The sequence below is a fragment of the Dermacentor variabilis genome, chromosome 8, assembly GCF_050947875.1.
Source record: "Dermacentor variabilis isolate Ectoservices chromosome 8, ASM5094787v1, whole genome shotgun sequence".
In the NCBI taxonomy this organism is placed as follows: domain Eukaryota; kingdom Metazoa; phylum Arthropoda; class Arachnida; order Ixodida; family Ixodidae; genus Dermacentor; species Dermacentor variabilis.
In genome coordinates this window covers 36,385,070-36,412,880 of record NC_134575.1, presented here as the reverse complement: position 1 = coordinate 36,412,880, position 27,811 = coordinate 36,385,070, and the positions used below count along the sequence as shown (strand labels likewise).

The following is a 27,811-nucleotide window of genomic DNA, read 5'->3' as shown; positions in this document are numbered from 1 at the left end:
CGGCCATTGTGGGCATCCATTGCAGGCGGCGCCATGCTCGTCCACTGAAAAGAGCTGGTGCACGGTACACTAGCCAGTATATTCTAGGCGCTATAGTCGCGGCTAGGTGGCGTGTGCCGTCTCCCGTGCCCGATCATATGGTCTTATCATCATTATCATCATATTATCATATGGTCTTATCCGTCCATTCATCCAACCGGAGACGAAAAAAAGGGAGAGGGCACAGAACGGTTCTATAACCGGGTTTACCTTAGTTGAAACTATTAATAGAGTACCACACATGGTACCACTGTTAGTAACGTGCAACAGGCGTGTGTTCAGCCGCGATGTCAAAAAGGTGGCACCTCCCACGCGCCAATGTGCTCAGAACTCTACCCTGTTCGTGGGCCTTTCTCTTTCTCTTTTCTTTTTTTTTTTTTAAGTCCACCTTTATTCTGATATGCGGAGGTCACGGTATGTTGTGCTATTGTGCTCAGCAGTGGTCACACACGTGACATCATTTCTTTACCTTCCTCACTGCTTGTGCTGACCACACCAGCTGGGGCATCAGCACTTTCCATTTGATGACAGCATTTCCTTTACTTAAATGTTCCTAGCAGACCTTGTCTGTGTGAGCTGTGCAGTTTTCATGCCATGTGTGCATGGTGAGCGAGCACGTAAACTAGCTCACTTCCCTGCTGCCGCCGCTTACGAGCACTTTCAAAGGTGAACATATATGAGTGCATGAATAAGCTCATCCGTCTATTATATAGTAGGCCGCATGAGAAACTCTATGCGCGTAACTTTGCGTCCGTAATCGACATCCCAATTGTGAAAACCCCAAGAAGGCAGATGACACAGGCACTGTGCCTGCCTTAATTTTTTTTTTATATCTGCGCTGTTTTTGGATAAATTACGACCTACAGCGCTTAAATATAGTGACCGGAAACCAAAATGAAATCAAGCTGGTAAGTGGTGCCAGAATACGATGCCGCCAGAGCGAAACCTGACGCTCACTTCATGCCGTCTGCAGTAGGTACCGACCGTCGTGTGTTTGCGCTATCGCCTATTAAAAGCATGCATTACGCTTCCAACGACACTATGCCACAGGTGCTGGAAAGCGTATAGGTGAAGATGCTTATTGCAACAGGGTTGGTTTCGATAGCTGTGAATGCAATGTGCAACGGCCGAAGAGATTTGCTTGTGTCAGAATGGGAAAAGTGCGTTCCATCATTTTCACTTGGCACAGGCGGGTGAGTAGTGCCGGGGAAGTCGCTGTGGCAAACACCTACTGCTCTCACTTGTGTGTGCCTCACACTTTTTCTTGTTCACTTAAGGTCTAGCGGCTGCAAAACATTTGCAGTTTGTAGATTTACTGAACACTGGTGGCGAAAGAGCTTAATTTCCGGGAACGTACTAAAGGGTTCCTGGAATAATTTTGACAATATTCTACAAATGCACTGAGTTGTTAGTGGAGTTCCTTCTGATCAATAAGTGATACATTTAAGTGCTCCACGTAAGGCACGTAATTTATTATAAGTAGGGGTGCGCAAATGGCAATTTTTGAGGCTGTATCAAATGCGAATTGAGTAGTGCCAGAATCTAATTGAATATTGATACTTTTGTCATAGTTTTCAAATAATGAGCAGCCATTTTCACAATTGATGTAAAACGGTATTCAGATCGTAGTAGTCATAAGCTTAGCATCTTTCTGTCGTGCCATTGTGCATTATCAAGCATTTGTCAAAATTCACAAACATAGCATTAGAAACAATTTAACAGTTTGTTTGCATATACAGGACTTTCTGAAAGTGAGAATGATCCTTGTAACGTAGCCTGTAACAGTATGTAGGTTCTCAAGATTATACATATTTTATGCCTATGGGGATGAAAATTATTGTGGTTTTGCCCCAGTTTTACTTTTGGCTTCGCAGAGTTGACATTTTAAAGCATTTGAAAAAACTATTCAAAAGTTTCTAATAGTTGTACTCGCTTAATTATAAGGTTTTAAAAATGTGCATTGCTACCGATTGCAGCGGCGCCAGCTAACTGAGCTTTAAGCCACCCTGTCACCATCTACGTAGTGGGAATGTGTGACATCAGTTGAGCCAACTATCCGATTGACTAACCACATTGCGTCATTGATAACTGTTCCAACTTTAATAGTGAACGAACATGCATAATAGTTGGAATATTGGTTAACTTGTTTCTATAAAAAATGTAACAGAATGAGAATACACAAGAATTTATCACTACACTCAAGTATTTCCAGCACACAGCAAGTGTCATCTGCTTGCGTTATAGCCTGCTCCATGTTGATCTCGAGGCTTCATTTCGCGCCGACTATGAATCACCCTTGTTGCATTTTGGGCTGCAAATCTGGCGATGACATGTCAAGCTGTGACATTGTGTCGCAGCTTGACATAGTGTGTTCTACTCTGCTGCTGGAATAAATTCTCGGCCGCAGCATCATGGTGAACACCTCTTTTTAAATGATTAAAACTGTTTTGCACTTGTTTACAGCAACATACCTCAGTGTTTCGCTGGTTGAGCCCTGCGCCAGCATGTGGCTGCTCTGCGTGCAGGTCGCTCATGTTTACACCTCCGCCCATCCGTTAAAATGCTCTGCTTTCCTGCATTTACTGGGATACTGCACACGCTTGGTGCTTAAACAAAACGCCCGCAACGCACACTGCTTAGATAGCTCCCGCTGGAGATCGACGGCCAGGCGGTTGTAGTTTAGGTTGGAGAGGCTTTGCATGCTGGCTCCAAGTCGCCGGAAGTAGACATCACAACGTCGCATAATAATGAAAAACCAGTGAAGGCTGAGCTTAGCCCCAGTTGCTCGGCAAACAAGTTGAACAGGAAAAGCATGGGTAAGGAGGAGGGTAACTTGTAATTGTCCGCGCCTCTCTAAATGTGAGACACTTCACTTAAATGGTGGCACAAACGTTTTACTCTAGCTTTACTCTACGTGTCTATAGAATTTGTCCACACCATTCAAGGGACCCATTAACTCATGAAAAAGAAGCATAAATGTATCGGCTCATTTTTTTTTGTGTTCATGGTCGCAAACGTTGGCTTCGGGAACCCGTACAAAACTCTTATCGTATCAACAACGTTCTACTGTACTTGCAATATCGTGCAAATGTAAATTGCACGTCACATTTTTAGCCAATCATAATAGCATCACTCTGTCTATGAAGTACACAAGATAGCCGTCAGTGCCGCTCCGCAAGCTTTTCACGGTGCGTTTTTAGGGCCTCTCTAAATGTGGGACTGCCAGGTCCAATTGCACGATGTTCCTGCCTAATCTATGCAGTTGTAGGGGCATTTTTAGCCATAAGATTGCGGTCCACTGCAGTGCTCATGTTCATGTGGTATTCATTCCTGTAAGGGCACAACAAATAAATGCTTATCCATCATATATGCCCTCAAAAGGCTGAATATGTGATACTTCTGCCTAATTTAATTTAAGATTATGCATAGGCAATAGCATAGAGCAAAATAATTACATTGATTGCAGAAATGTTGAATGAGGAAAAGGGAAATGAAAAGATAATATGCCATAGGGGTGGTCACATCTTCCAGATTATCTGTGTAGTGCTTTACTTATTAAGGTTTTGTTCAGTTAATTGGTTAGCCCTTATGGCAATTAAACTACTACCCTTTTTTTGTATGTGTACATGATTAGCCCTAGAAGTGTTGGTCAGTGTTCCTAAAGCCATGACAGCAGATGTGGAACATCCATTTATGACCTTCAGGTTAGACCACTTATTAACAAAAGGTTAGCAGTCGTAATAAAACATAATAGGAGCTATAGATTACATGTTGTACAAGCCTACTCTCCAACCACCAGTGGTGGTGATGGAGAAATAGAACAGTTTTATGAGGATGTTGAATTAGTCGCGAGAAAGGTGCAAACTGAATTTACTGTAGTAATGGGTGACATTAATACAAAAGTGGACGGAAATTGGGTGGGAGAACGGGTAACTGGCAACTATGGCATCAACTCTAGAAATAGTAGAGAAGAGATGTTGGTAGAGTTCGCGGAAAGGAATCGCCTTCGAATTGTGAATTCCTTCTTCCGGAAGTGCATTAACAGGAAGTGGACCTGAAGAAGTCCTAATGGGGAGAAAAAGAAATGAAATACATTTTGTACTCGGTGCCGACCCTAGCATAGTGCAGAATGTAGAAGTGTTAGGCAATGTAAATGGCAGTGCCCATAGATTAGTGAGATCTAGGATTGTTCTCAGTTTGAAGAGAGAAAGAAAAAATTAGTTAAGGTGAAACAGGCCAACCTAGACAGACACTCAGAATAAAAGCAGATGAATTCAGGCTGGTGCCCTCAAACATATATGCAGGTTTAGAACAGAAATATAAAGATAACATTAAAGGTAATGAGTGAAACTCTTAACTAGGCTGATTTCAGAAGCAGCAATTGAAGTGGGAGGTAAGGCACAAAGGCAACAAGTGCATAAACGCTCCCAAGCAATCAAGAACCTAATAAAGGAATGACAAACCATGAAAGTTCGCATACTGCAGACATCATCAAATCATGACTGGTAGCTTATTGCTATCATTGAAAAGAAAAGTACAATAATTGCATTCTACCTGTGCCAGCTGGGGACTGAAGCTGGGGAACAAGATAAGAACTGCACGAGCAATGGAACGAAAAAGGCTAGGTGCAACTTAGAACAAACAGGAAGAGAGCAAATGAGCTTAGCTGACATTCTAGTTGACATTAAGAGGAAAAAAATAGAATGGGTGCTAAGGAAAGGAAAGCACAGTCGAGGACAGCAGAAAGGTGGGATGATGAAATTAAGAAATCTGCAGGCACAAATTGAAGTAAGCTAGTGCAAGGCAGGGGTAATTGGAAATCACTGGGAGCGACTACCAGAGCAGCACATGCCAAGTGACCAAAGTTGGTGTCAAAAAAGTTCATTGAAAAATGGCGCCTACCGAGTGACCCAACTTGGCATGGAAGAGGTTTGTTGAAGAGCAGCAACATACCCAGTGTTAAATGCTCAACGACCCAAGTTGGGCCACCAGTTGGTTTTCAACCCAGTTCGCTGAGCACATAAGCCAGATGCTCTGCCCCTTTGACCGTTGACTACTCAGTGACCCAAGTTGGCGGGAAAGAAGTTAGGTGCAGACGTGTATACATACATGCCTACTGCTAACTGGGCGAAGTCCTCAAAAAAATGCTATTGCATTAAAAATGAACTTTGGCAGGCAATGTAATATGTTCGGTAGGTAACTGATGGTCTGCTACTGAATGAGTAGCAATAGAACTGATGCGCAATAGTGAACAGCAGACAACGGGGTGTTGTGATGAAACAGTAAATTTGCAAGCATAAGATAGTATCAGCTGGCCCAAGACATGGGGCAATTGCAAATCCTACAATGGACATTAAATAGGCTAATGGCAATGACCTTAGGATCTTGAAATCGCTTTGCATTTGTTATACTCCACCAATAGCGTTAAAATGTGAGAAATGAAAAAAACAAGTCGGAGATACGTTCTGCTGTCGTAAACCTTGCACAGAAAAAGGTTGTCCTGCTTTCGAGTATTCACTGTGGATTGGCCCTTGTTACCTTTTAGGAATACTGAACCAAGAGGGTTATGTTGTGTTCCACGATATGCATTGTAAAGTGCCCCTGCATTTATACTATTGTTGGCATTACCACTTGTTCTCGATGCTGTAATGGTACCGCAATAACTCCAATTATTTTCCGCAGGCCTCACAAATGCAATGAGCCTAGCTGAAAGTATCACTGCCAAAATGGTATGCCGCACCCCTTTGGAGGCCATCGGTCAGGTTGAGGTTGGCACGCAGTGCAGCTTCCCTCTGGCTGACAAGTCTGTTGGGTGCTGCTTCAGAGCAGGCAGCGACTCAAGGAGCATGCAGACCACAGAGACTGTGGATCAGTCAAGCTACCCCTCAGGTGAGCAGTGACCGGCACTTGCATTTGCTTTGATTGTGCAAGTTTGTGGTAAATAACCAAGTCTGCCTAGCTTGGTATGACCTGCTCAGGTGTGTGTGGCATTCTCCTGCTGAGGACATATCAGCTGGTTCACTGTCAACAGGGTAGCCGTTGTGCAACAAAGCTTCCAGTGAAAACCAACATTTACACTGTTTCTAATTCTGTTCACAGAAACCAGACGGTGCACTGTCACAATCCTGCGGTACGCTTCCACCTATGTTATCACATTGTTTGCAAAGGCAGTAATAAACTGAAGCCCGGAGATGTTATTTTTGCACCCCTAGCTGCATTAACACATGTTTTCACGAAGGTTGCAAAGTTGGCGTGTTGGCCACAGGAACGACAAAAATGGTGACACTTTCTCTATTTTGACAACTACAAACAAGAAAACTTTCTTCATTTCGGTTTACCGTATGCATGGCAAACACAGGTAGATTGTGTGAAAGGTATTTTGCAGCACCTGACCAAGGCGCAGCCTCTCCTTGGTGATTCAGGCTGCATGCAGTTGCAGCATAAGATTTGCAAAATGGTTTACATAATGTTTACATAATGTTTACTGGTACTAATAGTGCTTTCCATTGGGCGAACAGGAGCAAGAGGAATGAGCAGCGAGAGCAGAACACGGTAGTAGTGGGGAGGTGTGCTCTATCTCGTCTTCCGAATGGAACAGTCACGCTGCTCCGAGAACATAGCAAATAGGAGGAGCGCGTGATGTCACGTGTCATGTGACCAAACTTTTCCAGCGCTCGCTTTGCGCAACATTTCGCGCGCTCGCGCTGTCCGCACGCAGTTATTCTACGCCATTTTGGTCAGTACATGTTGGTGATTTTGTGTCTGCCTTCTGCATGATGATGAATGAAGAAGCTCAGCGGATGTTCATAGCCATGATAAAGGGGTCACCGCTAGCCGCTACACTAGGTAAGCATCGTGTCTCCGAAAAATTAGCTGGGAAAAATAACTGCGTCAATCTCGCGACTTTGTGCTTACTACAGTTGTTATCGACGCCTTAGCCATACGGGAGAGCATTGACGAGAATCCCGATGGTAAGCGCCAACAACTACTAGGCATGGGGCCTTATTTCGAAATACTTTTCACCAGTTTATTTTAATTGTTTGTGTTGAATGAACCATTTCAGGTAAAGGGAGTGTCGCGACATGTGAGGACGAGAACGGGGCATGTAATTTATGTATGTGTGCGTCACGGTGTGGCACTCCTTTGCTGTACTGTCAAACTTCTTGTGCGGTTTTGCATTACTTCTACCAGTTGACGTTTTGAAATTACTTTGTATGCCTGTTTGACTATGCAAAGCAAGCCTCCTTATCTTTGCGTTCAGCATGCTCCACCCATCGCTACAGCAGGCATTTACTTATGTGAATAAAAAAAACCTTATCGTTTCACGTACCACAGAATGGGCACCTCGGCAGAGTTTTTACAGTCGCAACTTATTTTTCACTTGCAGGGACCACCACTGCATCAAACGCTGGCGAGAGGGTAATGGACCCACCGCCACAAGTGAAAAGAGGTGGCAGAGGTGAGCTTCTACCGGCTGCAGTGCCCGACACATATTATACTTTGAGTAAGCTATTGCCTTATTTATATTTCTGCTCCAGAGTGGGCACCAGGAGAAACTAAACTACTGTTAGATTATTATTACAAGTACTTTCCTCAGGTTGGCCCTTTCAGGAAGGTTAAGAACAAGAAGATGCTTTTCAAACAGGTTTACCTGGATCTGGCTGATGTGCTTGGATGCAACAAAACACCACATAAATGTGAAAATCGCATGAAAAGGGTCAGGAGGGAGAAGAAAAAGGCATGTGATAATAACAAATATCAAGTGCTCCTCCTTGCCGTCCCATTTGACGATGAAATTAGAAAAATTGAAAACATTTATGACAGCTTGGAGCCCGAAGTCCAAAGAGACTCTTTTGGAGTGACTTACAAGGCAACTTCATCAAGCTCCGACAGTTCAACTGTTCGCCCTCAACTTCAGCTGAAAGCTCCAGTACTCTGGTGAGCAGTTCAGACAGCAGGGAACGCACAAAAGGGCCAGCAGAAGTCAAGAAAAGGGAAGAAAAGGGAAATAGTACTAGTCGAATGCAGCAGATGCAATATTTTTTTACCAAATGCTGACAATGCAGAGCGAGTGGCTCGTGGGGAAGAACTGGAAAAAGAAAAGGAGGAGAAGCTTGCCAAGCGGTGAGCTGAGTGCATTCAAAAATGCTGGGAGTGCCGTAAGATGCACGAAGACAAACTTCAGCTCATCCGCGAGGCCCTGGGTTTCAAGCAATAAAGAAGTGCCCTTTGGATGAACATGTTTTTCATGACTGTTTATTTCATACACAACAAAAATGTTCCTGTACAGGGCCAAAAATAGATTCTGCTTAAGCGTTGGTTCAAGCTTACATTTCATGTTTGAGCACTGTGCTTGCATTATGACAGATTTTGTGGCTGCCTCCTTTTTGGCCCCATCTTGGACTTGCATTTTTCTCGTTTAACTTCTGCAAGTGTCCGTAAGAGGCTCTCTTCTCTAGATGTTCCACTGCGGACTGCAGCTGCAGTAGGGTTCTGATCATTATTAGCCTGAGAGCTGATGCATGTCCTGAACTATACAATCAGGCGAGTCACCGTTGTCAATGCAGATGTTGTGGAGGACACAACATGCGAGAATAAATTTTGTTATATTGTCTACTGTCATGAGGTCCAAACGCTGTAGCTGCCGAAACCTACCTTTTAACTCCCCAAATGCATTTTCAATTAGCACTCGGGTAGATGAAAGTTTGGTGTTAAATGCCCTGTCAGAGGCATGGAGGCTTCCATAGTCTCGAATGGAAGTCATCGGAAACTCTCGAGATGGGTACGCTGCATCCCCAAGAATGTGGTATTTTCCAGTGCAGAGTTGACAGCTTTTCAGAATGGTTGAAAGCAGGAAAATCCTGGAGTCTTTAATTTTACTGGGTGCATCAGTCCTGGCATCAAGGAACCTCTTCGAGTTATCACATATTCCTTGCAGAATCAAGGATGGGTAGTGGTGCCTGTTTACATACACTGATCGCACCTTACAAGCAGGGCACTTAACCGGAATGTAGCTCCCGTCAATACAGCCAGTAGCGTCCGGAAACCCCGAAACCTAAAAGTATGGAAGGGGGGCGGGGGAGATGTTGAAGTTTCACAGAAAGTGCAAAAGGATCTAACAAAATAGCAAGTGAAGTCGTGCCCAAATTCGTCAAGCTTCAAACACAGCTCATTTTCGTATGCTTTCTTTGGCTGTTGGTCTTGTACTGTACTAACGCAAATCCATTGGCATTGTTATGTGCACAATAAGGCATGAAATGCATCGACAGTTCTAGCGATAATTCTTTACGCATAGTAGCTGAGAGCTATCTGCCAAAACTGTATGAAAAAAATGATATACTAGCGCCTAGTCTGTTTCCTAGAAAATAACAAAATACTGGATCCCTTCCAGTGTGGCTTCCAGGAAGGTAGGCCCACAATAGATCACCTTGTTCGCGTTTAGGCAAATGTCAGAGATGTGTCTATACATAAGCAGTTTTTACATTTAGTATTTATATATCTAGAAAGTGTACAACATGACATGACACTTAGGGGTTCTGTGAGATCTTTTCGCATTGGGAGTCCGTGGAAATATGTGTAGTCGAAAGTTGCTTGTATAAGTGCATAAAATAAAAAGCATTAATGTCCAGTTAAATGCTGTGGAGCAGTCATTCAAGTTATGAACTCCTCGTGGACAAGCGACCGCGTTGAGACTCTTGGTGCATTTTGATTTGGCCTTATTGAGGCGCAGTTGAGAGTGCTGTTGAGAGCTTGCGCGGACAAGTGTGCTTGGAAGAAAACATTTCCCCAGAGGGACTATAACGCTTTTGCATTCCCACACGTCAACAGTCTTCAGTGTGCCTGCCGAATTTTTCATCTCCCAGAAATATTGCATATTTTTTTTCTGGGCTATTTATATGGGCTATTTCTGCAAAAGTACTATTTCTGTAAAAGTACAGTATGTGCTATTTGGCACCTTACAATCTCAACTTACAAAAACATTGCCAAAGTTAGGCATGTGGTCAAGAAGAAACGCACTAATGAAGTCTGATATGACAAATTTGTCGTGCCGGCGGCAAACCTCCAGTGCTCTTTGAGGATTGGAGAGCAAGCTTGGTTAGAGCTTTTGCACTGTCCTCTAAGGATTGTAGAAATCCACGAATGTCTTTGAACACTCCAGATTCACTCACTTTGTAATTTTTTTTACTTTTTGGAAACATAATCTATACGGGTAGACTTCATAAACAGTCATGAAGCATTCAGATGCAGAAATGTTGAGTAAATCAAAGAGGACCACTAGGCGTCATTTGTTCCTTCAAACCTGAAATCGCCCTCAAGACCCCCCAGGTGTAAAAAAAAGAAAAATAATCATTAACTTTAGTATCTGTGTTCTTTTTTTTTCGTTATATAATGTTACTTTTGTTTCATTTGTGCAGCATCGAAGCCATCTATTTCTCCATCAACAGCCAGTGGTGACAATTCACAGCAGGGATGCCTCCGCCAAGATCATCTCTGTGACTATGAGGCTGGTAAACTGTTTCGTCTGGATCCTCATTCCAGGATTAACACTGGCGAGCGTTCATTTAAGTGCAATTTGTGCCCTAAGAACTTCTTAAAAAGTGACCACCTAAAGAGGCACTTGTGCGTCCACACGGGTGAGCGGCCATTTCAATGTCCTTCATGCCTTCAGAGGTTCACACGAAAGGCCAACCTAAAAGCCCACCTGCGCACCCACACAGGTGAGAAGCCTTGGCAGTGCCCTTCATGCCCTCAAAGCTTCTCGCACAAGTCCAGTATGAGAAGCCACTTACGCACCCACACAGGCGAGAAGCCATTTCAGTGCCCTTTATGCCCTCAAAGCTTCTCACATAAGGTCAGCATGAAAAGCCACTTGCGCACCCACACAGGTGAAAAGCCGTGGCAGTGTCCTTCATGCCTTCAGAGCTTCTCACATAAGTCCAGCATGACAGATCACCTGCGAAACCACACAAACGAAAAGCCATTTCAATGCCCTTCATGCCCTCAGAGCTTCTCACGCAAGTCCACCATGCGGGGACACCTGCGCACCCACACAGGCGAGAAGCCATTTCAATGCCCTTCATGTCTTCAGAGTTTCTCGCGAAAGACTGACCTGAAAACTCACCTGCGCACCCACACAGGTGAGAAGCCATTTCAGTGCCCTTCATGCTCTCGGAGCTTCTCACAAATGACAAACCTGAAAGACCACCTGCGCACTCACACAGGTGAGAAGCCATTTCAGTGCCCTTCATGCCTTCAGAGCTTTGCAGTAAAGAGCAACCTGAAAGTCCACCTACGCACCCACACAGGTGAGAAGCCGTTTCAATGCCCTTCATGCCCTCAAAGCTTCTCGCATAAGTCCAGCATGAACAAACACTTGCGAAGCCACACAGACGAGAAGCCATTTCAATGCACTTCATGCCTTCAGAGCTTCTCACGAAAGACCCACCTGAAAACCCACCTGCACACCCACACAGGTGAGAAATCGTGACGGCGCTCTTTATGCTCTCAAAGCTTCTAGTATAAGTCCAGCATGAAGGAATTCTCGAACCGACATAGACGAGAAGCCATTTCAATGCCCTCCATGTCCTCGGAGCTTCTCGCACAAGTCCAACATGAAGAAACACCTGCACAACCACACAGGCAAGAAGCCATTTCGTTGCCCTTCATGCATTCAGAAATTGTCACTGAAGAGTGCCATGAAGCAACACCTGAGCATTCATACAGGTGACCTATCATACTGTTGTGCCATCAGCTCCAAGTCCTTTGCAGCTGCTGGTTACTTGAGCAGACATAAGAGGACACAGCACCGTGATACAGTAGAGTAGGTCAACAGCTGTGATGAACTAAAGCTACATTTACGAATCTATATATATGGCGAACGCTACAGGGTGTTCTGCCACATCAAGTAGCACGTGTCCCTATATGCTCTTGAAAGGGCCCTCGAATGCTTTTTTTGTGTCTCCATATTTGCTCAGCATGTCATAAGACAAAGAGCAAACAAGAAATGATGAAAATTAACCCACATAAACACATTATCACCCATAAAAAAAATTCAAGATATAAAAGAAAACGAGTTAATCTCGACCTCTGCTGGAACTTTAACTGCTCTAAATTCCACATTACACTTTGCCATGACTTCACGTTCTGACATCAACAAATAGCAGCAGGGTGTTAGCAAAAGTCGGCACACCACAGTTTCTAGGTCTGTCCTTTGTGTACCCATGGCCTCGAAGATCTGGTGACTGAACGCACATGGCATACATCCCATCACAGAAACGATGGATGCCATTGTAGCCACGCCAGCACCAGAGAACAAGCAGCAGCTTCGTTCTTTGGTTGGAGCCGTAAACTACTAAGTAAATTCCTCCTTCGGCTGGCCACACTTGCCCATCCCTTGTACACGCTACTGCATGACAACCACACATGAACGTGGACAAGTGCCCGCCAAAGGTCCTTTGACGACATCAAAGCTGTGCTGGCGTCAACAGAGGTCCTAACCCACTTTGACCCACAATGAATGCTTCAAATGGCTTGCACGTGTACTTTCGTTCTTGCTGCTGTGGCAATTAACTGTTTGCTACTGTTCTACGTTCATGTGCAGTTTCCTAAAATGCAATAACTGCCGACGAGGGTGGGACGATTTGGCTACATGGAGCCTTTTGACTGCTCATGAAGCGACTGGACTTGCTACGACAAGCAGTTATCGTTTCTCTGCGGACCACGTTCTTGGTTGACGTTTCATTCTAAATGGCTAGATGACTGCATTGTAAAAAACACAACGTGCAAGTGAGCTATTGATCATCTTTGCAAAATGTTTTGCCACTTTGGTTACCCGATAACTATCGTATCTGACAACGGACCACAGTTTACATCAACAGAGTTCAAGACTTGTTGAAGAGATAGGCGCACGTCAAGTCACAACAGCGCCTAATCACCCATGTTTGATTGGCTTGGCAGAATGTTTTGTTCAGTCCCTAAAGACAGCATTGAAGAAAGAATCAAACATGGGAAACCTGCAGGCCAACCTTCACTATTTCTTACTAGCATAACCTAATACAATTCATGCTACTACGGAGGAAGCACTGGCCTTCTTTATTTTCGGTTAATGTCTTCGTTCCAATCTGGACATTCTCAAACCGGCAGTAGAACTAGTTCAGCACCAGCAATATCTTCAGTCCAGCTAACGGAGCTCCACAGCTCGACAGTTTTCTGTGGGAGACTATGTCCTTGTTTCTAATTTGCAGAAGACCACTGAGATGGCTTCTGAGTACTGTGGTACTGCAAAATCGACCTGTTTATTATGCCCTCATGGTGCACACGCTACAGGGCTTCGAAGTGTGGCATCATTGCCAAGATCAGCTTCTCCTGGGTACAGCTGATGACTCCCAGTGCAAGCAGAACAAGGACACTTTCTGGGAGTTCTCAGACACACCTGCAGAGACGACTACGGCAATGCGCATTGCTTCAGAGGCTGCGCCATCTGTACAAAGATATCCTGTGCACAATCGAGGACCACCAGATTGTTACATGTAATCTTAGTTTTGTACTACGGTAGCTCCCCACAAATTAAGTTGGAAGATATGTCATATGTGTGATAGCGCCACCTGTCGTCAATAGCATCAGCAAGTCAAGCTTACAGGTAGTCACATGACCCGACTGCGATTCCATATAAGGCTGGCAAGTTTCTCTTCTGACACTTGCACTTGTACACCCATTCTTTCTGCACCATGTACCAATAAACTGTTTGCTACTGCTCTACGTTCACCTGCAGATTCCTGCAACACAACACTGATGCCATGGCCTTTTGGTGCCAAAGTGCTCGGCATGGGACAAATAATTCTCATGATTGCAACACCTTGCCCATGGCTTTGCTTTATCCTAAATGGTTTTAAAATGTAATGCCATAGCTTTTATCGTAGTACACCTAACCTTTCTGGGAAAGAAAAGAAACACTAGAAAACACAATCTAACTGGGAAAACATACCATCTGAAGCCACTGAAACATTTGGCAGGCTCAAGTGTTGTTGACATCTAGGCATTGCGCAAACTGTTGCAGCATGAAACAATGACACATGCTGAACTGGCGGGGCCTGGGCGGCTTGAGACGTGTGTTGTCTTTCTTGCTGCTTCGCAAGTTCTTGTTTGCACTCTTCGAATTCGACCTGGGTCAGCATGATCTGAAATGCATTTCATTTTCTTTCATTTTAATTTAAACGGCTCACCGGTTCACCTAAATCCATAACCTATGGTATGCATAGCGTGCTCTGAAAAAAAAAATGAAAAAAAATTATACATGCATCGGTAGAATAACACTCATTAGTGAAATAAGCATGTTATGGCATTTCGACTAATCTTGGTGACCATTGGCATAGACAGGGGGGCTGGGGGGTGGAGGGTGCAGTTAACTGCACACCTCACCCCCCATGCAGTTAACTACAACACTTACTTTGTTTTATCAATGTGCTCATTGACAGAGAGGTGAAAACCGCACAGGAACTGTTTGGGGTTCTTGTTCTGGGACAGCTTTCAGTCATGACATCCCACAGCACATGACTAAGCAGGGCTAGGAGTGCACAACACTGCCATTGGACAATGAGCAGCATGTACCTGACGTGCACGCCAACCATCACTTAGCTATCACTTAGCTATCGCCAGCTATCACGCCAGCTATCACTAGTCCTATGTTTGTCTTCGGGTGTCTGCTGGTCATACACTCGTTTTGATACACTCCACTTGATAGCAGCTTCAGGTTTCTTGCGCATTATCTGCAGACTGCAGTGGCCAACGAGAGCTCTTCCGTATCACCTATTTATCACAGTGGACAGTTGTTCTCTTGAGGCACTCTTGTTACAATGCGCTAAAACCTTGTCCACCTTTGCCAATGCGAAAAGTCAAGCCTTTTCACTTCGAGAAGCAAGGCACTAGTGAGCAAATTGAATTGCCTTTGCAATGAATTGAATCTGCTGTTATCAGTAGAACTCGTGCATGGTGCTCACAGAGAAATCTCACCATAATGTCTTCACGTTCATTGTCATAAGGGTAGCCGTTGCGCAACAAAGCTTCCAGTGAAAATCGACATTTGCACTGTTTCTAATTCTGTTCACAGAAACCAGACGGTGCTGCCACAGTCCTGCTGTACGCTTCCACCTAATTTATCACATTGTTTGCAAAGGCAGTAATAAAGCCAAGCCCGGAGATGTTATTTTAGTACCCTTAGCTGTATTAACACGTTTGCACAAAGTTCGCAAAGTTGGAGTGTTGGCCACAGTAACAACCAAAATGGTGATGCTTTCTCCATGTTGACAACTACAAACAACAAAACTTCTTTATTTTGGTTCACAGCATACGTGGCAAACCCGGGAAGATTGCGCTAAAGGTATTTTGCAACAGCTGACCAAGGCCCAGCCTCTCCTTGGTAATTCAGTCGCATGTGGTTGCAGCATAAGATTTGCAAGCTTGTTTACATAATATTTACTGGGACTAAGTGGAATTCGAATATGTTCTGTGTCACAGCATAATAATAATACAATCACCAACTTATTTTTCGGGCACATGATATTCCAGACCTGCTCGAATGTTCGGACCCTGCCATGGTACCGCAACATGCTCCATGGAGTCAGTGCATAACATCAACCAAAATTTTGCATGTTTCAAACTCTTCTCATTTGATTTTCCGGAGTATTTCTCTCTTAAAAGCTAGGAAAAACACAAGCAACACCACCGTCATATTGTTTTTCTGCAGCCTCAAACCTGCATTGCACACATCTCGCCTGCGGATTCAGTCCTGACATTTCTGGTACAGCCTCGATAGTAAGCACCGCTTGCTGCAACCGCCCCTCCCGCGAGGCTTCGTGCTGTCGTTGCTGTTGGCTGTCGTTGCTGTTGGCTGTCATTGCTGTGGGCATTTGTCAATTGCATATGGTCATTTGTACTGTTTTATCACCTTTAGTGCACATTGTGGTTTGCTTCAGCTGCATACTGCAATGCTAGGCTCAACTGCTTCAAGGAGACTCATATCTGGTTAACCTCCCTGCCTTTCCTCTTCATTCTCTCTCTCTCTCAACTGCTTCAACAACCAGTCGTCTGCGATGGTTTCATCGGCAGCTGCTACCAACGGTGCCAACACTGCCTTCGTCGTCTCCCTTCAACTTAAGAAACTCTTCGAAGCAGCAAAATTATAGCAGATTGTCGATGGAAAAGAAGGCCACCATTATCAGGCAAGTGCAAAGGGGCCAATCACAAGCGGACATCGCAAAGGAATTTTAAATCTCGAAGCAGGCAACTTCAGACTATCTAGAAAAGAAGGTGAAGATTATAGAAGCCGCCGAGGAATCTGCTGGATTGCGACAGAAGACCGTCAGCCAAGGTGCCCACCCAAAACTTAAAGCTATTCTAATGTGGCTGAAAGCCATGATCAGCAAGAAAGTGCCGGTGCCCGGTGATGTTTTAAATCAAAAGGCAGAAACCCTGGCGCTTCAGATGAACATTGAGGAACATTGAGTGATGGCTCAGTGCAATGTGTCCGTGTCAGAGATTGACAGAGTCCGAGGTGTCTTTGACACCGACCCCACTGCTCACCCAAAGTGCACTGTCGTCGATCGAGTCGTTCATTGATTTCGTGCATGCTGAATTATAGCCACAGTGTGCGCGCAGCTGCTGGACGTGGTGTAAACTGCAGCTGCAAACCCGAAGCTTCTACAAAAGCATGTGCAGATTTCTGACAATTTCAGAGCGCCTAACAAACACCTGGCATGCTGTTTAGAGGTGTAAATAAACCTTTTATTTTTCACAGCCTACTTTTTGCAACGTTGGTTTTTTCTCGCAAGTGGCAAATTGTTTTCCGAGCTACAAATATATGTTATGGCAGCTTTCTTTTTTTACGGTTGTGCCGATATAGTCATGATCAGCTATAACAATAAAATTTTTCGTTCTTATTTATATTGTTATAGGTGGACTATACCGCACATTCCCTTTGTACAAGGACTTCGCTGGAAAACAGAAATTACCAACTACCAGTGCCTTACGTAAACCATATGATGGTTCTCTGACACATATCTAGTTTAAGGAGGCATGCAGGCAGATATCGTACCTCCCGCAGGATAGCTTTGCTGAAATGGCGCACCAAGGGACAACGCCGCAATGGCTTTCAGTGGCTGTCCGGCCCGTTCTGAGCGAGCCGGCAGCAACGCCAACTGCCCCCTTGGCGGATGCAGCCAGTGCTTCTCCTCGATTCAAGAAGGACAGCCGATCAACATCTGAGCTGGTGGCCTCTCATGTTTCTTCTTTGTAGGCGACACCTTTCCCGCAAACAAACTGCTCGCAAAAGCAGGTGTTTAGCAGCCTGCATAAGGTGCTGGACACAACTCACAGCTGGACAACACCGCCAGTAACTAAGGAGTGTCGATCTCTCGATCACTCCAAAAAAGAAAAACTGTATCGCAGGGCCTGTCAAGGGTTCTGTAACCTAAGTATAACTTCCTCAACACACAGCACAAGATTCTTTTCAATATATACACGTAAATAATGCAGAGGAACGTCGGCAGACTTATCCATAACCTTGATGACGTCAAAGAGCTCCTTCATAAATATAGTCAGAGGATGTGTGTCTAAGAGACTCGTCTCAATTTGGTGCACACACACTTCTTCAGGCAACATGCCATTTTTCTCGAAGATTGCAACGACGCCACTGCCTCCTCAGGTGGTGTGGCTATAATAGTAGATAAGGGTAGTTACAACATTGAACAACCCTTGAAGCAGTTGCTGTTAGGGCAGTGGTCTTCCTTAAACTCATTGCCATAAGCTCTATATACATTTCTCCAAGTTATCAGTTTAATAAAACCAATTTTGAGAGCTTCATTGATGAACTTCCTGAACCGTATATTGTTGTTGGAGATGTCAGCACAGACAGCACTTTTTTGGGGGATTCTCACTGTGATGCAATAGGACGCTTATTTAAAAACTTCCTCTTTTCATCTAGTGCATCATTGCTTAAAAAGAAAGAGCCAAGATAATATAACCTGCCGCACAAAACATACTTGTCTATAGATTTAAGCATAGCATCAAGTATGCTCATGCCCCACCTAGAATGGAGCGTTTTAAAGAATCTTTACAGAAGTGATCACTTCCCGATAATTTTGAGTTTAGGAAAACAAGTTGGAAATTTGACAGCCAAATGGGAACTCATTTCAGAGCTCGCACTTAGACAGAGATCAAATTGCTGCGTTTGATAATGACAACACTGTAGCTTATTTTACAGGTTTTATCATTGACACTGGTGAAAAATGCATACAACAAACTAATGGACTGGCTGATAAGCGTCGCTTGCCTTGGTGGAACAATGAATGCCAAAAAGCACATAAAATGCAAATAGCCTGGGGATTGCTTCGTGACTCTCCAACAGCTGAACACCTCCTTAACTTTAACAAGCGAATTCCCAGGGCTGGAGAACGCATCGACGTGCTAAGAGTAAGAGTTGGGAAAGGTACTGCTCCAGTATAAATTTGTGTAACAATGAAACGAAAGTCTTGAGTAGGGTAAATAAATTAATAGGCTGGGAGTCACACTCCCTACCCTTAGTAAGTAGCCAAGGTGTTAGCCTGGAATACCACGTGGATTGTCTAGGCAAATGCTTTGAATATGTCTAAAGTGCATCGCACTATACAGAAGCTTTCCTGATCAAAGAATGCAGAGCGGCAGCCCCTTAAAGGGCCCCTGAAACGGTTCGGACAAATTTTGTTGACGCGTAGGGTACAGCTTAAGTAGAACATTCGCACCACAATTTAAGTGGAGCGTCGCATATTAATGGAGCTACAAGCGATTACAATTTACCCTCCTCCCTAGCCATGCTTTTTCTCTTCAACTCGTTCGCCGAGCGATCAGGGCTAAGCTCCGCCTTCAGTGGTTCTGCGTCACATCGTCCACTTCCGGTTGTTTTGGAGCCCGCCCCCGCCCGTGCGAAACCTCTCCGCTAGCCGCTTGGCCGTTGACCCCAAGCGAGAGCTATCGAAGCAGCGTGCGTTGCGAGCATTCTGTCGTAGCGCTGAACGTGTCCGGTATTCCGGTAATCACACACTAGCTGAACGTTTCGACGGAATGGTGGAGGCATAAACTCAAGCCGATGAAGGAACTTTAGCGTAGACGTACGTGAGCTGCCTGATCGGTCTCCACGGTCCAGCCACCCATTGGCGCAGAGCTTAACCAGCCAAAGAAAGAGCTAATATTGCTCTAACCAAGTGTAAAACATTTTAAACATTTACAAAAACAACGTGTTAATGATTACACTCCCGCGAAAAATTTACACCAGCAGCAAAGAATACATTTTGTTACTGCTACTGTGTGTGGTTGAGCTCTATGCCACCACGTGGCTGCACCGTGCAGACCATTCACAATTGCGCTTCTGTTCATCCCCTGAAATGACACCCAAGGGGACACGGTCAGGCCCTATCCCCTTACGCTTTTGTTTACCCTAATACCGGACTCGCGAAACTCTATTACATTAGTAATCTTCCGATGTAAAGTAATGGCCGCAATCGCACAAATCCTGGCGCCGATCGGATAGTGGCAGTCCGATGCGCTGCAACCAGTCCGCTCGTCTACTGGCTTGCAGAGGGACATGATGTCGCAGCTTAACATATTGCCAGTCGGTACATTTGCAGTTCACAACGCAACAAAGTCGAATCATAGCGCTCGCGAAAAGACAGACAGGCAGACACTGACGGTGGAGCCCTTGTCAAAGACGGAGCACGTTGTAACACAAGGAGACGACACTTGCTGTGTGCCGGAAGTGCTTAAGTGTACTGAAAAATTGTTCTTGTGCATTCTCTTTGTGTTACTTTCTTTTTATAAAAAAACTAACATTCCAACTATTACGAACATCATTTGTTTACCATAAAGTTGGAAAAATAATCGATCACGCGCCCTGGTCAGCCAATCAGATAGCTCGCACTGCTGACGTCATATGCGTGATTTCCGCCATATGGGTAGGGGCGGCTTAAATTTCCGCTGAGCAGTGTGCTGCGATCGGCAGCGATGTGCATTTTTAAAACATTATAATAAATTGCACGCTTTACACGGAGCACTTAGATGTGTCAATTATCAGAAGGACCTACTCTAACGGCTCAGTACGTTTGTAGAAAATTGTCAAAATCATTTCAGGGTCCCTTTCATTGTAAAAATTAGTCGAGTGAGCCTTACAATCGCCCATTTAGCTTATCCGAACTTTAGGCATCTCTCACTTGTTGCAACAATTCGACACCAGGTGGCGATCATATTATGTATGAAATGATTAGATGCCTACATCCTGAAGCATTGAAGACACTTGTCTCTTTTTAATGCCGTGTGGGCGGCTGGATATAGTGTGTCCTTATGTAAAGAAGCCATAGTCATTCTGATACTTACACAACGTAAGGACCCGTCCTTAGCTACCAACTATAGGCCAGTTGGGCTAGGAAGCTGTCTGTGCTGTGGGGTCTCACACATGCTCTTGGGACAAAGGAACAACAACACAGTAGTGCTAACAATCACGAGGGCATTTATTGCACCTGTCATACACTGTCTGCTAGCCAAATTGCTACCCACAGAACATGCCAATGGGTGCGTGACAAATCTAGGAAGTCTGGCTCACCGCGAACCAATAGCGAGCAAGTGTGCTCGCCGCATGCTGGACACCAACTCCTGGTCGTTCGTGTGTACAGACATGCGCACGATCATGCCTCATGAGACGATCTCGCAGAAGCATGGATCGGCGCACACACAGAACGTCCGCACTGCTGGCGGACCCCGAGCCAAAGAGGAAAGGCCTAGACCCTGTCGTGCCCCACTAACCCCGCCGTTAGGTGGCATTAGCAGCACAAAACTCACGCCACCTCTTGTACTACTCTGCAGCTGCAACCACACCGACCGCTGCCGTAAAGCCATGCAGCAAAGCCACAAAACAACATATCGGGGGATGCACGGGAGTGCGCATTGTGCAAACTGTATGAAAAAAGATAAACCAGCACTCTATGTGTTACCTAGAAAATAACAAAATACTGGACCCGTTTCAGTGTGGCTTTCGAGAAGGTAGGTCCACAATAGATCACCTTGTTTGCATCGAGGAAAACATCAAAGATTCATTTATACATAAGCAGTTTTTACTTCTGGTGTTTCTAGATCTAGAGAAAGCGCACAACACAACATGGCGCTTCGGGATTCTGCGAGATCTTTGTGCAATGAGGGTCCATTGAAATATGCTAAACACAGTTGAAAGCTACTTGTCTAACCGAATATTTCGTGTAAAAGTGGGCAGTGCTTTATCTAGAACATTCACCCAGGCAGCTGGCATGCCGCAAGTGGGTGTGCTTAGCTGAACACTATTTGTTGTAAAATTGAATTCCCTGTAGAGTCATTCCACGCACTATGCTTTATTCTGTGTATGCCTATGATTTCCAGGTAGGTTTCAAACCATTTAACATTGCTATCTGCAAATGACAGGTGCAACTTGGATTAAACAAATTCTCTAAATGGCTGAATATAAATGGATTAAATTGCAGTAAAGTACATCCATACTCTTTCCAAACGAAAGAGGCGTAACACCAGTGCCAAATCTCACGGTGAATTGAGAGGAACTATCTGTGAGCAGTGAACAAATTCCTGGGAATAATTCTAGACTTTGCCTTTATCCCCCATCTTAAATATCTGAAGGCATACTGTCTGAAGACAACGAACCTTTAAATATTTTGTCAAGCACAATCAAAAATGCGTCCTGAACTTGTACAGAAGTCTTGCCTGCTCTCGCCTTGACTGTGGTGCTATAATCTATCATTCTGCAATGTCAAGTGCATTAAAAATCCTAAACCCCATGCACCATTTAAGTATACGCCTTGTGACTAGTGCCTTCACGACGAGCCTTGTAGAGAGCCTCTGTGTAGAATCAAACGAGTGGTCACTCTGTCTACAGAGGTCATACACCAGCTTCACATCTGAAAGTAAACTCGAATCCTGAACATTTATGTTGCACACTGTGAACGATGTGTCCTGTGACATACTTTCTAATAATCGGCCCACAGCGAGGGAGCCCTTCTCACTGCGTGTGAGGAATCTCTGTGAAGAAATGCGTGTCCCATTTCTAGAACACCAAGAATTGCTTCCAGCAAAACTGTCACCGCCGCGGCAGTGGCAGCTCGTGGAATGTGACGTCATTTGTTGAAGTCGCTAAGCATGTTTTCGAGATGCACATACAAATGAACATCCTTGAACTTCGATCGAAGTGGTGCTGCCCGGAGTTTTACACCGATGCATCACAGTCACAAGCCGGTTTGTCTTATGCAGCAGTCGGTCCAACTTTTTAGGAGTCCAACATTCTGCATTGCCAGACAAGTATATTTACAGCTGAAGTCTATGCGCTATTGTCGGCTGTGAAACACATCAGAGAATTAAATCTAGAAAAGGAAATTATATTTACAGACTCTTTAAGTGTTGTCAAGGCTTTAGTATTGCCATAAAAGCATAAAAATCCTGTAATTATTGACCTTTATACACCCCTGTGCACTGTTTATGCATGTAATCAACATGTCATAATGTGCTGGGTGCCGGGGCCCAGAGGCATCCAGGATAATATGCTCGTTGACGTAACAGCCACATCCACAACAACAAAAGGTTTCAAGCTATTCCATAGCTATTCCCACCATAGATTTGAAACCTTTCATTTGAAAAGAAATTATACACTATTGATGCTTGTGGGATGGCCAGCCTCCAATAAACTTAATCTAATTAAACCACAGTTAAGCACTTCCACATTAATAACACAATGATGACAAACCGATTTGCTGTTATGTCTACTAAGAATAGGGCACACATACGACAGACAATTTGTTGGCTGGTGGTGAACCTCCCGTATGTGGCATATGTGGTGAAAGGCTGACCGTCATCCACACACACCCTTGTTGAATGTCGGGAAGCAAAAATTGAGAGAAAGAAACACTTTCCCGTAGCATACCAGTAATGTATCTCATCACACCCAGCACGGTTTCTTGGCGCGAACCCATTAAACGGCACCAAATCTGTTTTAAATTTCTTAAACGACATTCTTGCATTGCAAATTATCAGTCCGAAAGTTACGTAGGACAGCTTCTTACCAGAGGCTGTAGCTGCATTAAGTACACCTCGTATATATAGCACGTGTCTCCAGGCCCTTGCATTCAAGGGCCCTGATGAGGCTGCAGTGCTATGTTCATCTACACGTTTTATTATGTTATCCCTGCGTAACAATACGTGTGTGGTCATAGCTCACATCTCTGGTCATCGTCATTGTTTTAATACCTAAACATTTTACGCAGATTACAGTGACTGATTGTAAGCCTGTTTACACCCATGCTACATACACCGTTCACAGTGAACTTCTTTATTTCATGAATGACTCATTTAAAGCCCACCTTGTATATGACACTCTTTGCCCCTATTTGGCCTTTGCACCGTAAAACCTCATATTACATCAATCAATGAGGTTTGTTTAGACTGTTCCGTGTCCATTTCAGCAATCATTTGTCACAGTTGGTGATGGCTGAGCACAAGGAGCAGAATTTAATGCATGTCAAATAGTTTTCACTTTGAGCGAAACTGCAACTGAAGATGTTGTCATACTTTGTTAAGCCTATAAGGACGACGCTGAATAAAGCCCAGGTGACCAAGTAGTTTTCTCAGATAATGGTGAGATCACTCAAAAAGAAGCTACATGGGCAAGTCATTTATCCCTGAGAGGAGACTGTTTCTGTGAGTTATATGCACATAATTTTTAATGCGAAAGCATTATATCCCCCATAAAGCAAAAATCTGGCAGTAGCAGCGGTGACACAAAGTGGTTGTACCAAATATAGCCGACAGTGCAAAGAGTAAAAACATGTCGAAAATGCTTGGAGTGACCAAATTTCTCAGGGAGGTTCCTGTAAACAAATTAAATCAAGGGCATTGAAAAGAAAATTTTGTGAATTTTGGTCTGGGTGGGAATCGAACCCGGACCTCCGAGGTGTGGGATGAACACGCTTCCCTGACGGCAAAGCGGCTCTACGGTTCTGGCTGGCTAAAGGTGTGCCTAGCACGTGTCATTGCACACATCACGTCATCCCAAAGGTGTGGTCTAGTGTGTGCTTCATCGGGCATGTGACAGCGCAGCCGGTGGGGAAGAAATGGTGTAATGTCATGAGTGTATAAAATAAAAAGCATTAGTATTTAATTGAATGCCTCTGAGCAGTCCTTCGAGTCATGAACTCTTGGTGGGCAAGCGAGTGTGTTGAAATGCTTGGCCCATCTTGATTTGGCCTTAGCGAGGTGCAGTTAGAGCGCACGTGAGAGCTTGCGTAGACAAGGAATGCACGGAAAAAACATTTCACCAAAGGGACTATGCTTTCACATGCCCACATGTAAGCAGTGTTAAGTGTCTCTGCTGAATTTTTAAAATCTCCCAGAGGTATTGAATATTTTTTTTCTGGGCTATTTTGAAAGGGGGTGTGGGTTTTATGTCTCAGCACATTATATTCAGAAAGATACGGTATGTCCTAGCCAGATCTTTACAATCTCAACTTGCAAAAACGATGCCAAAGTGAGACAAGTCGTTAAGAAAGAAACCTTTTTTTTAATTATGGGGTTTTATATGTCGAACCTACGATCTGATTATTAGGTACGCCATAGTGGAGGACTCCAGAAATGTGAACCAACTGGGGTTCTTTAAGGCGCACCTATATCTAAGTACACAGGTGTTTCCACATATTGCCCCCACCAAAATACGGCCGCCGTGGCCAGGATTCGATCCCGCGACCTCGTCCTCAGCAGCCCAACACCATAGCCACTAAGCAACCACGGTGGGTGAAGAAGAAACCCATTGATGAAGTCTCATGGGAAATTTGTCGTGCCAGCAAATCATAAGTTTTGCAACTGTCAAATATGGCCTCCAAACACTGCAAATTATCTCACTTCTCAATTCTTTAGCTATTTGAAACAATTTATACGGGTGGACTTCTCGAACAGTCAAGCATTCAGATGCAGAAATATTGAGTAAATCAAGAAGGACCACTAGGTTTCATTTGTTCCATCGTACCTGAAATCACCCTCAAGACCTCCCAAATGAGAAATAAAAGAAAGCTCATCATTAACTGTAGTATCTATGTTCCTTTTTCGCATTTCATAATACTACTTTTGTTTCATTTGTGCAGCAGCAAGGCCTATTTCTCCATCAACAGCCACTGGTGACAATTCACAGCAGGGATGCCTCCACCAAGATCGTCTCTGTGACTATGAGGCTGATAAACGGTTTTGTCTGGAAACTCATTTCAGGGTCCATACTGGCACGCATCTGCATACGTGCCATTTGTGCCCTAAGAGCTTCTTTAAAAAAGACCACCTGAAGAGGCACTTGTGCGTCCACACAGGTGACCGGCCATTTAAATGTCCTTTATGCCTTCGGGGATTCGTACAACGGTCCAAGGTCAAGGAACACCTGCGCACCCACACAGGTGAAAAGCCATGGCAGTGCCCTTCATGCCCTCGAAGGTTCTCGCGCAAGTCCAGCATGGAAGACCACTTGCGTACTCACACAGGCGAGAAGCTATTTCAATGCCCTTCATGCCCCCAGAACTTCTCGCGCAAGTCCTACATTAAAGAACATTTGCAAACCCACACAGATGAGAAGCCATTTCAATGCCCTTCATGCCTTCAGAGATTCTCACAAAGGTCCAAGGTCAAGAAACACATGCGCACCCACACAGGTGAGAAGCCATGGCAGTGCCCTTTATGCCCTCAAAGCTTCTCGCAGAAGTCCAACATGAAGAAACACCTGCACATCCACACAGGTGAGAAGCCATTTCAATGCCCTTTGTGCCTTCAGAGCTTCTCACGAAAGGCTAACCTGAAAGACCACCAGCGCACCCACACAGGCGAGAAGCCATTTCACTGCCCTCCATGCTCTCAAAGCTTCACGTATAAGTCCAGCATTAAAGACCACCTACGTACCCACACAGGAGAGAAGCCATTTCAGTGCCCATCTTGCCTTCAGAGTTTCACACGAAAGGCCCGCCTGAAAGACCACCTGCGCACCCACACAGGCCAGAAGCCATTTCATTGCCCTTGATGCCCTCAAACCTCGCAAAAATCCAGCATGAAGGGAACACCTGTGAACGCACAGAGATGAGAAGCCGTTTCAATGCCCTTCTTACACTCAGAAATTCTCGCTGAAGAGTGCTGCCATGAAGAAATACCTATACATTCATACAGGCGACTGACTTTACCGTCGTGCCATCTGCTCCAAGTCCTTTGTCCTGGCTGATTACTTAATGTCTAAGCCCATGTGTCTGGCTTGCGAATGTTTTCTGTGTGTGAGCTAAGTTTAGTGCTGAAATGTTTTGCTGGAAAACACATTCACTGTACATTTCAATATGCAGGTACCGCTATATGAGCACAACCACGTGAGACAGAGCAGCATAGTGACACATCTTGCCAACACAAAGGAAGAAGTTTATTGCCAGAATATATGACTGACACTTGAGTAATACTGCAGGAAGACAGCCTGGAAAGACATGAGACATGGCTATCAGCAGGTCATGAACACATTCTCCACAGAAAGCCATACACATAAATTTGAGAGCATTGACAAAACAAAGCTAAACTTATGCATACTCTTCTGGCAAACATAAAAATCTATCGGTATCGTATGTATCCATGTATTGCAAGTTTACACCTGCAATGGTTTTACTGACATATCCATCCTCCTTGTTACATCTGGCTAGTGCTATCTGTGCAAGTACACGTTGAGCTGCAATGTGATAAAACTCCCCAAGAACTTTTTCATTACAGTGAAATGCTTAGTGCAAGCAATTGCTGGAAATTACACATTGGGTTTGAACATGCTTATCATCGCCTTGATTAATGATTTAGTTGGCAAATGCCTAGTCTGTCAGAAAATCCCTTGGACACTATTTCAAACTAAGGCAAAAAATGTATGACATAAAGCTTACACGAATAAGGCTCTTGCCCATATTTTTCTATGTTCCAAGTCACGGCAAAATCCAATACATAGGCATCGTTAATCGTTCCACTTGTGCATCTACTGCACATGATGGAGTGTTTTTTTTTTTTTGCGATAAAGCTATCGCACACCTTTCATCTTGTGTTATGTGCCAAAAAAGTAAACCTAGTAAATACGTGCGTGGCACCATGAAAAATACAAACACCAGGAAGCATGGCATCGCCACACTGACAAATGCGATGACCACTTCAGCTGCCAGACACAATGTGGCGGTGGTGTAGCTCTGGGCAAAGGCCGTCACTACCCTCAACAGTGGGAGGGGGGCACTGACATCGAGGCACCCTAACCTGCATTTGTTCTCCTGTGCATGCGCTTCAGGAAACCTAATTGTCTCATTTGTGTGGCAGTGTTTTTTTCTGCTCGAATGTTTCATGCTGAGACACACGGGCTATTGATGACTTCTACCTGGGCCAACATTTTGATAGTTTTTCGCTAGATTTACTAGCCATAGAGGTTTCATATAAGTGCTTGAAACAGTGGAAAGCTTCGTTCAGTCGAAACTTTCAGGTAAATTTACTTCGTCAAATCGCCAAAAAAGCTACATGATTTTCAGTGGAGCTAAGATAGGGTAACAGAATGTTTTGTTACATTGCAGGTTGTGTAAATTGAGGTTCGTTATTTTGAGGTTTGTCTGTATTTGCTGTGTTGCCGTGTAGCAGCCTTAGAATGTGTGATGTTATTTTTAGTGGCTGTACCTTTGTGAATTTTTTCTACATCTGT

The 27,811-nt window shown here is 44.4% G+C and overlaps 1 protein-coding gene across 8 annotated transcripts; it reads left to right on the top strand.

The window, feature by feature from the left end:
• The first annotated feature begins 418 nt into the window (after positions 1 to 418).
• LOC142590013 (uncharacterized) lies at positions 419 to 27,263 on the top strand. 8 transcript variants are annotated; one of them, XM_075701824.1, is made up of 7 exons: positions 1,018 to 1,232; positions 5,722 to 5,928; positions 6,829 to 6,885; positions 6,960 to 7,010; positions 7,427 to 7,498; positions 10,455 to 10,547; positions 25,224 to 27,263. In XM_075701824.1, the coding sequence occupies exons 1-7, from the start codon at positions 1,151 to 1,153 to the stop codon at positions 26,135 to 26,137; spliced, it is 1,476 nt and encodes a 491-aa protein (XP_075557939.1). In that variant the 5' UTR covers positions 1,018 to 1,150; the 3' UTR covers positions 26,138 to 27,263. The 8 variants fall into 8 exon arrangements, with proteins under 8 accessions (XP_075557940.1, XP_075557941.1, XP_075557939.1 ...); XM_075701830.1 differs by lacking the exon at positions 25,224 to 27,263 and adding an exon at positions 16,989 to 17,849; XM_075701825.1 differs by lacking the exons at positions 1,018 to 1,232; positions 25,224 to 27,263 and adding an exon at positions 419 to 705 and having other exon boundaries at positions 10,455 to 13,793.
• Positions 27,264 to 27,811: the final 548 nt, after the last annotated feature.

Excerpts from the sequence above, each read along its gene's own strand:
- LOC142590013 (XM_075701823.1), top strand. The coding sequence starts at position 1,151 with ATGCAATGTGCAACGGCCGAAGAGATTTGCTTGTGTCAGAATGGGAAA. Across the intron at positions 1,233-5,721 it reads TTTTCACTTGGCACAGGCGG|GCCTCACAAATGCAATGAGC; the intron begins GTGAGTAGTGCC and ends TATTTTCCGCAG. Across the intron at positions 5,929-6,828 it reads TCAGTCAAGCTACCCCTCAG|AAGCTCAGCGGATGTTCATA; the intron begins GTGAGCAGTGAC and ends TGATGAATGAAG.